The sequence below is a fragment of the Tachysurus fulvidraco genome, chromosome 23 (assembly GCF_022655615.1).
Source record: "Tachysurus fulvidraco isolate hzauxx_2018 chromosome 23, HZAU_PFXX_2.0, whole genome shotgun sequence".
NCBI lineage: Eukaryota > Metazoa > Chordata > Actinopteri > Siluriformes > Bagridae > Tachysurus > Tachysurus fulvidraco.
Window position 1 is genome coordinate 12,206,456 of NC_062540.1, and position 14,908 is coordinate 12,221,363.

General features: G+C 36.4%; 1 protein-coding gene across 1 annotated transcript; it reads right to left on the reverse strand.

Moving 5' to 3' along the window:
- Nucleotides 1-1,208: 1,208 nt before the first annotated feature.
- On the reverse strand, nt 1,209-14,620 carry bgnb (biglycan b). The gene is made up of 8 exons (XM_027170477.2): nt 14,349-14,620; nt 7,415-7,698; nt 4,468-4,580; nt 3,569-3,782; nt 3,323-3,433; nt 3,036-3,129; nt 2,356-2,494; nt 1,209-2,116 (listed from the first exon to the last, which is right to left on the reverse strand). Exons 2-8 carry the CDS (start codon nt 7,686-7,688, stop codon nt 1,919-1,921), a joined length of 1,143 nt encoding a protein of 380 aa, XP_027026278.2. The 5' UTR covers nt 7,689-7,698; nt 14,349-14,620; the 3' UTR covers nt 1,209-1,918.
- Between the last annotated feature and the right edge of the window lie 288 nt (nt 14,621-14,908).

Sequence of the window (14,908 nt, forward strand, 5' to 3'; positions counted from 1 at the left end):
CCCAAAAATGTTCACATGGCACAGAAAGAAAGGAAATGGCACACTTGGAAGACCTAAATCTCTCAAGAGCCATTATTATATTTTTGTGCACTATATACTATGTAATATTTGGGTCCTCCTTCTTCGCCATGTCTGAGCTTTTTGTGCCTGAGTGCTTTGAGCTGTGTGTTTGATTCTTAACTCTGTGGATATACATGTACACATGTATGGCATGGATGGTCTGCTGCTTGTTAAAGATATATACAGTATGTAATGAATGTACATTGAGATTTAAATCATTCCTGCATGTTTATTATTTTGTCAGTTAGTGACTTGCTGAGTTCATGATTACGTAAATAGATTTGTTTAAAAAATGCAGTACCGTACAGTATTTTGTACCACTAAATAACCTCAAACCATGTGGCAAACTATTCTATGGTTTGATTTGTCCATAATTTTCATGATTTAATTTGTGATTTCTTAAAATGATAATAATTAAATCATTCAAAAACCTATGTTTGGTGCAAAAAGGCACATTACCTATAGAACACCATACCCATAGTGCAGCATGGTGGTGGCAGCATCATGATTTAAGTCTGCTTTTCTTCAATTAGAATGGTTTTTTTTTGTTTGTTTGTTTGTTTGTTGTTGTTTTTTTTAGGTGAATGGAATATGAATAGCTACAAATCAGTCGATTTTAGTGCAAAACCTTCAGATATATACTAATATGCTGAAGAAGGAATTTCACATTTCTGAAAAAAAATGACCTAAAGCATATATCCAAATGCATCAAAAAGAATTGCTTAAAAAAAAAAGAAATGAAAAGATATTGCAGAGATAAGATGTGCCACACTTGTAATCTCTGAGTATCTTGTAAAGTCTGAGTGGTGTAATAAAATCAAAAAGTGCTTTAAAGTATGAGTTTAGCAGAGTGCACACTTATGCACCTGGTTATTGTAAGTTTTTTATTTTCTTATTGTTTTCACTTCATTTTTATACGTTGTAATTTCACATCACGAGTGGAAAGAATTCTGATTTGATTTATCTTAGTTATTATTTTTTGCACAAAAACCTGCCATCATTTTAACAGGGGTGTGTAAAATCTTTATATACATTTTTATAGACAAACTGATATAGTGTGATTGTTTGTTTGTGTGTGTCTACAGTATAAAAATGAATTTGCACATTTTAGATTTGCATATTGTATCTGCATATATTTTAGATCATAATCAAGTCATAAAGAATTTTATTTTATGCTCAAAGTGCAGCAGATGAGCAGAGTACAAGCATGGACAGGCTCAACCTATCCATTTGGAACATGATGAGGCGATGTGCAAAACAGTACATTAGCATAGATCAGCTCCAGGCTCAGTAAAGACACTGAATGGACATATGGGACCTGGGGGTGTGACAAACTGCATTTTAAAGTATAGGACAAGTAGTTTCCTAACATATACAGTATACAATTACTCCATCCCTATTAGCAAAAGATGCCAAAAGTACAAGAAGCAAGATAGAAACTTTAGTAAAGACACTCATATAGGCAAATCTACACATAAAGAGAACCTTATCATTAAAATTACATTTAATTTATCTGTTCAAATAATAATAATAATAATAATAATAATAATAATAATAATAATAATAATAAAAACAAAAACATATGAATTACTACTACAGCATATCTGGTGAACAATAAGAGTTATTATAAAAAACTGAACTAATCAGGCTGTGCTCTCAGGTTGTACATTTGAACCATAATTTTTAAGCTCCTGCTTTTAAGCTCCTTCTACATCAAGGCCACATTAATCTAAACCCACTATACATGTTATCTCCTTCCCTAATGTTCTGATTTGGTTTCTTCTCTTCGGTCTTGTTTTTACTGTATATTGTTCAATATTCATCACTCCTTCTTTCTTCTCTCGGCCTCTGTGTGCATCTATTTTTTGTAGTTTCCAAAATGAATAGCCAGGCGGTCAGTAACACAGCGGAAAGTTGCGGGCTGCACTTCCCAGTACTGGACAGGATTTCCATAAAGACTAATGCCATTGTAGAAACTCTTCTTCATGTGATAGCTTTGAGGGCAGAAGTCATCCACGTTTACCCGAGTTATGTTGTTAGAATGGAGGTAAATCACCTGGAAGAAAAATGATAAGTTACTTTTTTAGAATTATTGTTAGATTAGGTTTTTTTCTGTGATTGTATGAAAGGCTAGCTTTCCTGTGGCATTTCTGTTGTCCTGCTTCTTACCGTGCAACACTGAGCTCCTTGTTTCCAACCTTTCCATTTTGCATGACAGATATGACCAATTCCATGTGAGCTTGCAAAGCATATTCACTGTATGCTTTCCTCACTTCCCCTACCATCTCCACTCACCTGCAGATACTTCATGTCAGCCAGGCCCTTGGGGACACGGGTCAGCTGGTTGTTTTCTAAATGCAGTTCTCTCAGGTTTGGCAAATAGGACAGACTGTCGCTCTCAATATTTCGAATGTTGTTAAAACCCAGGCCCAGTCTGGCAAGAGTAAGAGTGAAAATGCAGAAAAAAATATATGTATATCAAAAATATACATGTGAGAAACAGCACAAGATGATAGTAGATTATCCTTAATCACAGTGACATGGACTTATCAAGTAACACAGTGACATGGACTCCATTGAACCCGAATAGATATTTTTGCTCCACCAGACAGGTTATACAAAAGAGTGAATCTTGTAGACGCAATGCTCTAAATAAACTGCAGATTAATTTAAGTAATTATAGCAAAATAGGACAATGGTTCCTTACTAAATCCTGTTTTTTTTATTAATTAGATTATTAATTAGAAAATTTAAGTGCAACAAATGCACAAAAACTGCTTGTTTCTGGGTGTTTTTCCTAAGTAACAACCTGTTAATGTCACTGTTAATCATTTAAAATACTTAACTTTAAAGGAAACATTTAAACTATGCCCTCATTCCTTAGCGTATGTATATAGATTAGAGCTCTAGGTGGCACTGTTGCCACAGGGAAGGCTGAGTGCTGCAGATGTTTGGGACTTAAGAGTTTGACTGACCTATACAGTTGTTTGTAGCGCCTCAGGTCTTCCAGCTCAATTGCTTGGATCTGGTTATGGTCCAAATGGAGCTCATGGAGGCTGTCAGGGAGCTCTGAGAGAATAGAGATTGCCCACAATACAATCAGAGCTTACAGAATTCATCTTAACATCAGTAATCATGTATATTCGTATATAATAAATATATAATAAATATTATTATATATTTATTATATATTTATTATATATGAATAATATTTATATAATAAATATTATTCATATATAATAAAACGTGTGCATATAATCACCTTTAGGCACGCCAGTTAGCTTGGCTTCTGAGATGCGTAGGTAGTTGAGTTTGAGACCATTGAAAGCTCCGGGCTCAAAGCCACTGTTCTGAATGGGGTTCCCACCCAATTCTGCAAGGAAAGTTTCGAAAGATGGTCAAAAATTAGTCAGAGCATCCACCACAAAACCAACAGTCTACATCTAAAAAGGGAGCTACTGAGACAAATGCAACCACTGTTCCACATAATAGTGAGGGAGCTCCTGACCTATGCAGTTCATGCTGCCAAGGTCAGCGAAGGTGCCTGCAGACACCTTCTTAATGCGATTGTCATGGATGCGCAACTCCACCAATGAGGATGGCAGGTTTTTGGGCACCGCTGTCAGCAAGTTCTTGGAAAAATAAAGCTTTTGTAGGTGCTTTAGTGGTATGAAGGCCTTCGAATGAACTTTAGAGATCTTATTGTTGACCAGTGACAAAGCCTTATTGGATAGAGAAAAACAGAAACAAATCAGACATTACAATCCAAAGCTGGGCAAGTGAGGCTCAAAGTTATATTTGTTATTGAGTTCTTATATTTAAACCTCAAGCATTCAAAAGCAGGTCAGATATAATGTGAACTAATGTACACTTGAATCTAAGAAGTTATGTGGTTAGAAAAAAAAAATCTATATACTTTTCCTAATTGAAGTGGATTTTAATAAAACAAATTTGTGCATGGGATTTAATGGCATGTAATGTGGTCTTTGCAAATGTTTGAAAGTAGTACCCAAGTAAAATAATCTAGGACCTTTAGAAGAACTTATTTAAATAAAATGCAATGAAAGCCATTTTAAGAGCATATTCTTTTTTTAATAGTGAGTTTGGTTGGGGCTTTAAATAAATGAAGAGGAAAAAAGTGTTTGGCTGTGAGCGCGGGATGGAACTTAAATATTCAGTTTGGCAGAAACCTGCACTCCTAGAACAGCAGGGGCATTCTGCTGCAGGACAACATGGTCTGTTTCAACATCTGCTGGACTGTTTGTCATCTTTCCTCCCACATATTTTCTCTCTACCTATATATCTGTTCATATAGTTCATTAGTCCTTTAACAGTCCATAACACTAAACCCTAAAAATGTCCTTTAATGATCTTTTTTCTAATGTGTATCTTGTTAGCTTTACTTACATAGAGGTTACTAAGTCCTTTGAAGTCATTCTCCTTCAGCTCTGTAATGTGGTTGTTCTGTAGGTCTAGCAGCTTTGTGTCAATGGGGATGTTTTCAGGTACAGAGACCAAACCTAAACATAAACACAGATTGTGTATTCTATTAACATCTTTCTGTACATGCACAATTGCGTGTGTCCATATGACTGACAGTATAATCATGGTAAACACGTATACAAAATATATTATATTCACGTATACCGAATTCCACCTTGCAGACACAGACAGACAGACAGACAGACACACACACACACACACACACACACACACACACACACACACACACACACACACACACACACACACACACACACCATTCTATTCAGAATTTTTAACTGAAATAAAAAGCTGTATATCAAAACTGTCTCATATAACTATCCTTGAGGGGACTATTTATTTGATCCCCTATCAGATACACACCATATGCTCTCCAGCTGGTTTAGATTCACAGAAGCTCTTAGGCCAGGGCTTGCACTATGTCAGCAAGTTAAAGCCAATAAATAAAAATGAAATGCAACACCCCAACTCTGACATCTGCTGTCACATTCAGTGCTGAGAAATGAAGTATTTACTGTGAGCAAAAGTTTAGTGTTTTTAGGATGTTCCATGAACCATTAAGCTGTCTGATATACAGGCAGAAAAGAAACCACATGAACATTAACAGCAGTCAAACATACTGGATTTAAATGGAGATACACTCTGACTGAGAGGTAACTATAACAAAATCTATACTAATATATTTTGTGGGTTTTGGCCATGACTAACTTGCAGTAGTTCATTGCCATAAAACCTGCAGCAGAATATTCAAGACCCCCAGTAGAAAGGAGTGAATTATACCACCTTGTCCTCTATTAAATGTATTCATTTCCAGTGCAGTAAATGTTACTTAACTCCAGTTTATGGCTTAGAGGGATCATGAGAGGGAAATTAAATACCACTCACCTTATTAGAGGCCATTTTATGCCAACAGTAAGGAATTACTATGTACTCTCATTTTGTTCTGGAGGAAGTGGTGGCTCAGTATTTGGAAGGTTGTGTGTTTGAGTCCCAGAACTGCCCCACAGTCACTCTTGGGCTCATGAGCAAGGCTGTTACATATATGCTGTACCGGTTATAACTAAATCATAAAACCAAAAAACGTGTCCATGTTGAAAATATTAAGAGGATATGCACATTATTTACAAGTATCTTTATTTGTTTTTTATCTGGTTTCCACCTGCCATTCAAGAAAATACACTAAGCCAACTCAGCCTGATAAATCTTTACAGATATCCAACAATTCCCCACAATCTATCTGAGTTCCAGCCAAAAAAAAAAAATTTGACTGCAGCAAACCAACCTCAATGTCCCAAGAATCTGCAAGCCAAAAACTGCCTTATATTGTAAATAATTCAGACATGCATTTGGCTAAATGCCTGTTTCAGAAATATGCACAGTCAGCATTACGAGATAAAATCGTAAAAAATATAGGTGGGATATTCATTCATACATCTTCAGTAACTACTTCATCCTGGTTATAGTTGTGGTAGATTCAGAGACTCACTGAGGAACACTGGGCATAGAGGCATACTCCATAAATGAGATGCCGCTCCATCACAGAAGATCATGGACATGCATAGTCAGATGCACAATGTGTGATGTAACACAGCCAGCCAAGATAGTGATATGTTTTTGGGAGGAGGGAAGAAACCCAGAGGAAATCCACACAGACACAGAGAGAACATGCATAGACAGTGACCTGAGGTCAGGATTGAAACAGTTCTACCTGCAGAACCCTTCAGCTGCCATTCAAAAAATGGCTTATATGCTCTAATTAGCTCCAATGGCTAAAAAGGTTTTGCAACTGAACTGGTTAAAGATAAGATACCGGACTGGGTAAAAAAAAAAATTATAACCTCAATGGACAGTTATTGCTTTTAAACGCTTAATGTTTTTAAGAGGGTTTTACTTGAAATGAAAAGTAAAGCCCTGTGTTGTGGATACTTTACAGCTTTGACAAACAGTACGAGCCAGATGGAACTGTTTTGTCCAACACTCTATTCTTCATAAAGCAAAAGACACACAAATGGACAATAGATCGCCATGATCAGAATACACATATATGGAAATACACAAAATTAAAATTATTTTTGTTTTCTTGTTGACTCTCTCTCATGTGCACTCTCTCTGTCTCTTCTCACTGCATATGTTATTTCTATTCTCTTTTTGGAGACATTTGATTAATGACAATACAATATTTGTCATTACACAGCACACAGTTTGAATAGAAAATAGCAGTAGAAAGTAAAAGGTGAGTTTGAGTAAAACTAACAGTAGAAAGTAAAACAGAGGATGACAAAACAGCCATTGTGTAATATTTCACTCACATGCTTCTATTAACAGTGACATCTGTCCCAGCATCTAAAGGCTCAGTGCATAGATGAATCGTCCATTTTGTGGACGACCAAAAGCTCTTCAAACTCACATCACTCTTTCCCCCTTTTTTTTGGGTAAAATATCCTGTGTCTGTCCCAAGAATAACACAAATTCTTTTCTTGATGCTTGCAAGGAAATTACACAGAAACTTCTACTTTGCCATCAAAGGCCACATTTCCTCCAGGCTATTTGGGTAAATCCCTAAAGAACGCCTGTATTTTTCTCTATGTCTTTTTTCAAACTAACCACTAGGAATATTGCTTTTTACTGCTGCCAATAACACAGATTGGTTGGGTTTTTATCTTTAAACTTTCACTTATCCTTAAAATGGGTTCCTCTCATATTTTAACTATTTAACTAGGGATGCACCTTGCTTGTTCTCTCTCTTCTTCAGGCACACACACACACACACCACACACACACACACACACACACACACACACACACACACACACACACACACACACACAAACACACACACACACATACTCACCAAGGTCAGAGCACTGTACCACTTTAAGATGGCATTGGCACCCAAATGGACACATAGGAATTTCAATAGGTGGCAGAAATGTTGGTAGCACAGCCGAGCCGTCCTCTTCATCCCTCATCATTACTGTAAGACCATCCCCTTCGCCATCCATGACAAAGTCCCAGAAGCCTCTCTGCTCAAAGGGCAGTGCCATTGAGAGGGAGGCCAAGCTCAGCAGCAGCAGGAGAGAGAAGTAGGAGAACATCACTGAGATACTGACAGAGTACAAACACATGCGATCAGACCTGTAAGAAAGAATTGGAGATAAGCAGAAAAGAATAGAAAATGTTTTATAAACCTGATCAAATCTAGTGTTCTCATCAAAATTTACATTTTGTGTAAGTTTACATTTTGTCTTTTGAAAGTTAGAGTTACAGTAGGTCTACTCTCAAAAGTGACTTTTGTACATACAGTAAACCTAACAGTTGGATCTGGTAAAGCATTAGTTTAATGGAAGGATGTTGGGCTACTGTCACTATTATGCATAATGAATCTATAATGCACATGTTTACTTGCTAAAACTAGGTTTTGACATTTCAGCACTGGACAAACAGCTTGTCAAGCACCAAAGGTCTTTAGATACAGACTTCACAAATCTTAGGAAAAAAGTAATAACCCTTCAACAGTGTGTAAATGCAGTGATTAAAGGCCTAGTGTTTTACATACTGTAAATTCAGACCAGGTTCTCTTCAGCAGTACTGCTTTCTTTCAATTCAGCGAATTCTGCTGAGCAATGTATTCAGTAGCCAAGTGGTTCACTGGTTTCTGCCGTGTTTAGATTTAACAGGTTATCAAACCCTGCACCTGTGCTGGAAATACATCTGGATTTCAGCTCCATCATATTATTCAGTGCAGGTATATAGTTAATCCGATATGTTACATTTTTGTTTTTAACCACTTTTGCATAGACCATATTGTGTCACATCCGAGTGTTTTTACAGAAATTATTTCTCTATTGTACGCTCAATTGTATGTTCCCAACCTGACAATGCTAATGCCACCACTGTCCACAGTTCCAAGACAGCAAAACTGGTGCTGCTGTCTGTCAATCAGAGACATTACATACAAAAGAGGGCAGATATCCTATGTGTCACGTCTGTCTAGCTGTGACATTGTATGAACAGCACAAGGAGAAAAGATGGAGCAGAGCACATTCATTAGAGAAAGCATAAATCAATGCCTTTCACTCAGCTGCTGGTAGATCTAATGCAATAGTCATGATGTAACATGTTCTTAAGTGAAAACGGGATAAAAATCTGTAAGAAAGAAAGAAGAGCTAAAATACTGTCTGTCTCGGACAAGCATAAAGACAGAAGTGCATTGTGCACAAGTGTTATGTGGGTAACAGAATATGGTGTCCCAGGCCTGAGCCATGTTAGGGCCCAGAGAATCCACTGAGTCCTTAAGCAAATGTGTTAATCATAGCCAAATCTGGTTTCATAGTGAGAAATGCATTTTCAAATATATTTAATGTCAAGCTTTAAAAAATCTCTCAAACTGTAGCAAAGTGGAGAAAATAATAAGACAACCTGTGTACATGTGTGTGTCTGGCTCAGGACTGATTATACAGTTTGTGGTGGCAGTGGAAAAGTCTAACAGGCCTTTACAAACACACAAGCTTTTCATTAGACAGGAAAGGGGAAGGTGGGGTTATTTCTGTCGTTCAGTCCTTATGTCCATGTCTGGGAGAGTGGACGGCAAGTTCATGATGTCATGCCTAAACCTGTTCCATCTGAGGTGATTGTGCCTGTGACAGGAACTGAGATGAGCTAATGGTTCACTCTGTGGCAAAGGAGTAACTGGCACATCACTGCAGATGCAATCTACAATCCCCTTAATTTTAAAGCAAGCTTTACTGATATATATTTCCTTACACTGTCCACGATACCTGAATGCTTAATCAAACAAAGAATTTAACCCGCTAAACAAACTCTAAATCCAGCCTACAGTTTGAACCTTTTGTGAGACTACAACTCAAAACTAAAAGTTTTCCTTCTTAATAAAATAATAATACTTTATTTTTAGTTTAATAACACTGTAAACTTGGGAAGACGATCTGAATTGAAGCATGTTATCTAAAGAACCTCACACTTATATAGTTGGAACAATTTGTATGGTTTAAATTGAAAGGTTGGGGTCAAGGTAATCACTTAATCCTTTTCTTAAAAAATAATATACACGAAGTTGAATGAAATCAAAAACACCATCCTCCTTCATTTGATTGTAAAAAATACTTCTCACAGTATCAGGATAACATTCCAGGATCCAAGTGCAGAGGTTTTTGCTGCCAGCGGTTGGTACACAATAAGATTGAGGTGCAAAGGGTCAAAATCCACATGCAGACAGTCAGTAGATAGATGCCTAGTGGAGGCAACAACCTTATTCCTGATGAGAGACAGTGGGTAATCTTGGGTCCCCCCAGGGAGTGTAGCTCTCCAGAATTTCAACACTTTTGTGAGGTTTATGTAGGTGCTGGGATAGGTAGAAGGACTGTGCATGGATATCCATTATGAGACCTGGACAATTCGATTTTAGAGAGACTTGAATGTGATCATGTATGAAAGTGTTTCTGCATTCCACATATCTGTGAACATCTGGAGGGGATAAAGTTTCGGTTACCATCCCTCCTCACAGTGGTGAACCAGCTAGGGTTTTAACTGTACTTATGCCTGGAACAAAAGGTATATTAAGCATCTTAGCTATTGTTTCATCAACCAGAACAGGGACAAAATGGGACTCAGGACACCAAGGCAGTTTTACTGTTATTTTTCATGTAATTGGAGCTCTGATTTTCAGGTCTAAGAGTACATATAACCTGAAAATGGCAAGCACTTTGACCATAAGTAAAAGAATAAAAGTCATAATAGATCAAATTTAAGATGAGTTACCGAAGGTCATACATGAGATCATTATTCAACCACCAAGGCTCAGAAACCATGAGATTTCAAATTCATTTGCTTTTTTCATAATGAGATCACATTCTTTCTGTTACAGCATGGAGAGGCACAATCTAGTCATAGAACCTACTCCAAATCAATTGTTTGCTATTAAACTACAAGTAAATAGTGAATTCTTAATCCCACTCTTGTTGTGTGATGATACAACATTCTTTTTGCTGCTGAGACAATAAATACAGCTGGACTATGCAAGGGCAGGACCTATGATCTGTCCCACAAACAGCTCACCAAACAAAAGGGAGTATGGATTCTTCACCACACGTGCTTTGCAGTCTTATTACCTTAATGGGTATGCATTAAAGTCTAAATGTTTATCAATGGTCACGGGTTAATACTGTGAAATACTGGGAAACTCATAACATTGTTTAAAACTAAAAAGCCTTGGCATTTCACTTGCACCTGAATTAAATGTAATTTTTAAACAAAAATCGCTACAGAGTAAAAATAGCAGCTAAATTATACCATGCTCACAGTTTAGCTTGGCCAGAGGAATGCCGGGACTAAAATAATTACCCATCCGTCTCTGCATCTTGCTTGCACTGCAGCCTACAAAATACATTCTATCCATTTTAGCACCATATTGTGAATAAGTACATATTTGATAAAAAGGAAATATGCATAACTTTTCTCAGGTAATATTATGGTTTTATTGTATATGTATTATTTAATATGGTAATATTATGATGAGGAAAAACTTTAATCACAGCATCAAAATACAGAGTTAGGCCGAACTGTCATTGGGAACCAAAAGATCTGACTGTGAAATCCCATTTCTAAAAAGAAAAAGAGATGAAAGAAGAAGAAATGGAAGCCTCACAAAAAAGTCTATCTTTTGTAAATGCAGGAAAAAAGTAAAAATTTAGAGCTGACCCACAGAAGGGTTACACCAAAGAATGGTTTCTCTGGGTAATTACTTGACCACATTCCCCTTCTCCAGGGGCTAAAGGCAACTATTTTTGTCACCCCATCCCGGCACTGTGTTAGTCTTAGTGGTGCAGTGGTGTGTGAGAGACAGAGAGAAAAAAAAGAAAAGAAATGAAAACAGAACAAAAAAAGAACAGAGTGCAGTCAAATGAAAAATAGAGCAAGAGAGCTGATCTAAAAGACAATGAACATGCAAATGGTATGAAAATGATATCATAACTTCAATGTAAATGCACAGGTTTTGATAATATTTTGCACAAAGTAGACCACATCATGACTGTGAAACAAGAATGGCCTTTAACCTTCAAACATGTGCGTCACTACCCATAAAACTTTACAGTTTATATAAATCTGTTGTAGTCTCCACCTAGTCTGAGGACTAAAAGCATGAATGTAAAATCATTCATTAGAAATACAACCCTTCAGACATTACACTCATTTGGGTTATATTTTATTCACACAGTGACCTATTGAGTGGTCAATGAATCTTCTCTACGTAGCTAAGCATGTTTGATTACTATAGTAAAACAACATTAAGAAATCATTTCCTCACTGATTTTTATGTTTGTGTTTTAATGAACCACTTTCATAAGATGGAACCTAACAATAAGTCACATCATCACTGTCACATCATGATTAAGCTACTATCTTACAAAAAATCAGGGACAGCTCAAGTCTCAGGTCCCAGTCAAATTCATGAAGGCAACTCCATCTGTGTATGAAGTCATCAATTCAGTGATAGTGGGAGTGATGAGAAAAGTGTTTGTTAATACAGTAGCAACCGTCACCATACTAGGGGGATATTTTGAATTTCCCAAAATAAATAATCCTAAAACCAGGTCTTCAATTTTCAACAATTTAGTATTCCTACAGTTTTGGAAGTCATCCAAACCAATCACAAACATATTCATTTAGACACATAAAAATAGTAAAACTATTAGATAAATGTGGGTAGTAAAGTTGAATGTCCAGTAGTGATGAAAAAAGCAACATTCATTTGGGATAATCACACAATTTCTGTCAGTGTATTGCCAAATTTAGAAGGAATAAAACATGCAATTATTACATATGTCACTATAAAAGGCAATGAACTGAAATATTTTTCCCCAGCAAGGAAACAACTTCCAACGATTTCCTGTGTCTTTGACCCATTTGAGTGACACCATTTTTTAAAATAGACAATTATTTTGTCTATTTAATATGTATTTAATGTTCTCCTTAAGAAAAATATTATTGACATGCCATTATATACAATTTCCAACACTGAACTTCCTTTAGTGGAGTCCATTCACTGTTCTGCTCCCTAACTATTGGGTGGTTCCTAAATATGAACGCTTGGCTGAAATTAACTATGCTCTCAGCTGTAATTTGGTGACATGTGTCCCTAAAAAAGCCCGTCTGGCAAAGTATGTGACACCACTCTTTTTGGATGTGGTGTCTGGCTTGAAACTCAGCACAAGTTAGTCTAATCAGCAAAAAAAAATACAGCACAAATCTAAAATCAATTCACATACTACTAACCCTTGAAAAACAGTTTAATGCTGGTGCTGATTCTGTTAGTGTGCAAGGTCCTGTCATTTATAATGAGAAACCTACTTCCATATGAATGGTTTAAATAGGACACAAGGCAGGATGAGGGGAAGATAGAATGTGGAGAGAAGACAGAAGTTATTAAGATGTAAAATCCCATCCTCTTTTCCATGGCAACTGTAATTAGTTTAAACATGGGTTGTGGCACTGTGAGCCTAACAAGCTGAGCATGCATACAGTGCTTTGCACAAGTATTCACTCTCCCTCAACTTGCCTTTTTGTGTGGGTAACATCCAGGAAAATGAAATTAACTTAATTGGGATTATATTTCATGAAACAACACATAAATAGCCCATAATTAGGGATAAGTTATTTACAAAGCATAAAAAATATGTTTCTGTACATTAAATAAAAAACCTCTGAAATTCTGTATTTCTGTGTAGTTCTGTGTAGTTATCAACATTCACAAGGTTGTGAAGGACGTTCACCTGTGTGCGATTAGATCTCATTTCATGTAATCTCAGTATAAATTTGTTAGAGAAAGTATATAACAATCAGCATCATTTATACTAAAGAAAGAGTTTGCAGTCTGCAATACATAACTGTAGCCTCAATTTTCTTGTACATGCTTTCATTCCTTATTGTCATAATTGCTAACTGCTCTGTTTACATCATGGACTGAGACAGGTGGCAAAGGGGATCAGAATCCAGGGCACCCAGAGGTACAGAAGCTGACATGGGCTATGGAACATGTGAAACAAGTGCACGTGTCTGCTGAAGTGGGGTTAAATGGGGTCTAGCATAATTTCCACAAGGGGTCCAGACATTATAGGTGCATAGGTGCAGACATTATAGGTGCGTTATAGGTGCATTTTAGGTGCATTTTATTTATGGTCATGTTCTCAACCTCATTCTATTATTTTCCTTCATGGATGAACTTCAGGTCCAACACTACTTTCTTCACACATAAGATGTACACTTGTCTATACATACCTGATGCTAGTTAAAGAAATATATGCCTCAGTGCACTTTAATTTATTTGTTTATTTGTTTTTATGAACATTAGCTCCAATCATGCCCTGCCAGTATCTGAGGTGGGTGGAAAATGTCTGAAATTATTTTCTTTTTGTGAATGATTGCTTTGAAGGCATCTGAGCGTCTTACTGCTGAATTATGCCCTGGAGCGACATCTAAAGACCCTAACACACATTACCACAAAACAACAAATAAACATTATTAATGCACATCGCATAGCAAACATTGTAACACGTGTTAAGTTGTATTTATCCTAAGACTTCCTCCACACAGTGTATTATAAGCTAAAAGTCTAACTAAACTTTTATTAGCTGCCTCATAACAGCAATATTACATACAAGTAACTGAGATCAACTATTAACTATCGACATTACAATATATACACAGTATATAGAAAATTATAAAAGAAAAATATTTAAAAATCTAAAAATAGTATCATCATTTCTTACCTTTGGTTAAACAACAATATCCCCAAATTCTCTTTCAGCGTCAGAAATCCCTTTCACTTCGAATAGTCTCAATTCTGTTGTATAAGAATTAGTATTATTTTTAACACGGTACTATTTTAAAAACAAAAAAACAAAACAAAACAACAATATTTTGCCAGCACCAAAGTTATCAGTCTGAGGCGGAGTGGAGAACTGAAATTCCTTCAGAAACCTAGGAAATAACGGAGGTGCAGGAGGAAGTTCAGCCCAACATATCTGGCAACCTCTCCTACACAGGATGCTCAGAAAGCACTGAGAGGGAATTCACATAGTCTGTAATATACAAACGCTATAATAAACGCCGTAATTATATACACGTGTATTAGCATGTAGTCTGTACTGGATAATAAATTCTGTAATTAGGATATCCGAGTTCTTATTATTACTACACCTGGATATATAACCATATATATGGTACATATATAACTGTGTTGCTACATTTCAACACAGGTTGTTAGAGATTTTTATGAATTTTTTAACTTTTATTTTAAGATATATGATGATTAACTGAGGCAGCTTTT

Coding starts and splice junctions, on each gene's coding strand:
- bgnb (XM_027170477.2), bottom strand. CDS start 7,688: ATGTGTTTGTACTCTGTCAGTATCTCAGTGATGTTCTCCTACTTCTCT. Junction 3,130..3,322: donor GCTAACTGGCGTGCCTAAAG/GTGATTATATGC, acceptor CTATTCTCTCAG/AGCTCCCTGACAGCCTCCAT. Junction 2,495..3,035: donor CGCTACAAACAACTGTATAG/GTCAGTCAAACT, acceptor TACTCTTGCCAG/ACTGGGCCTGGGTTTTAACA.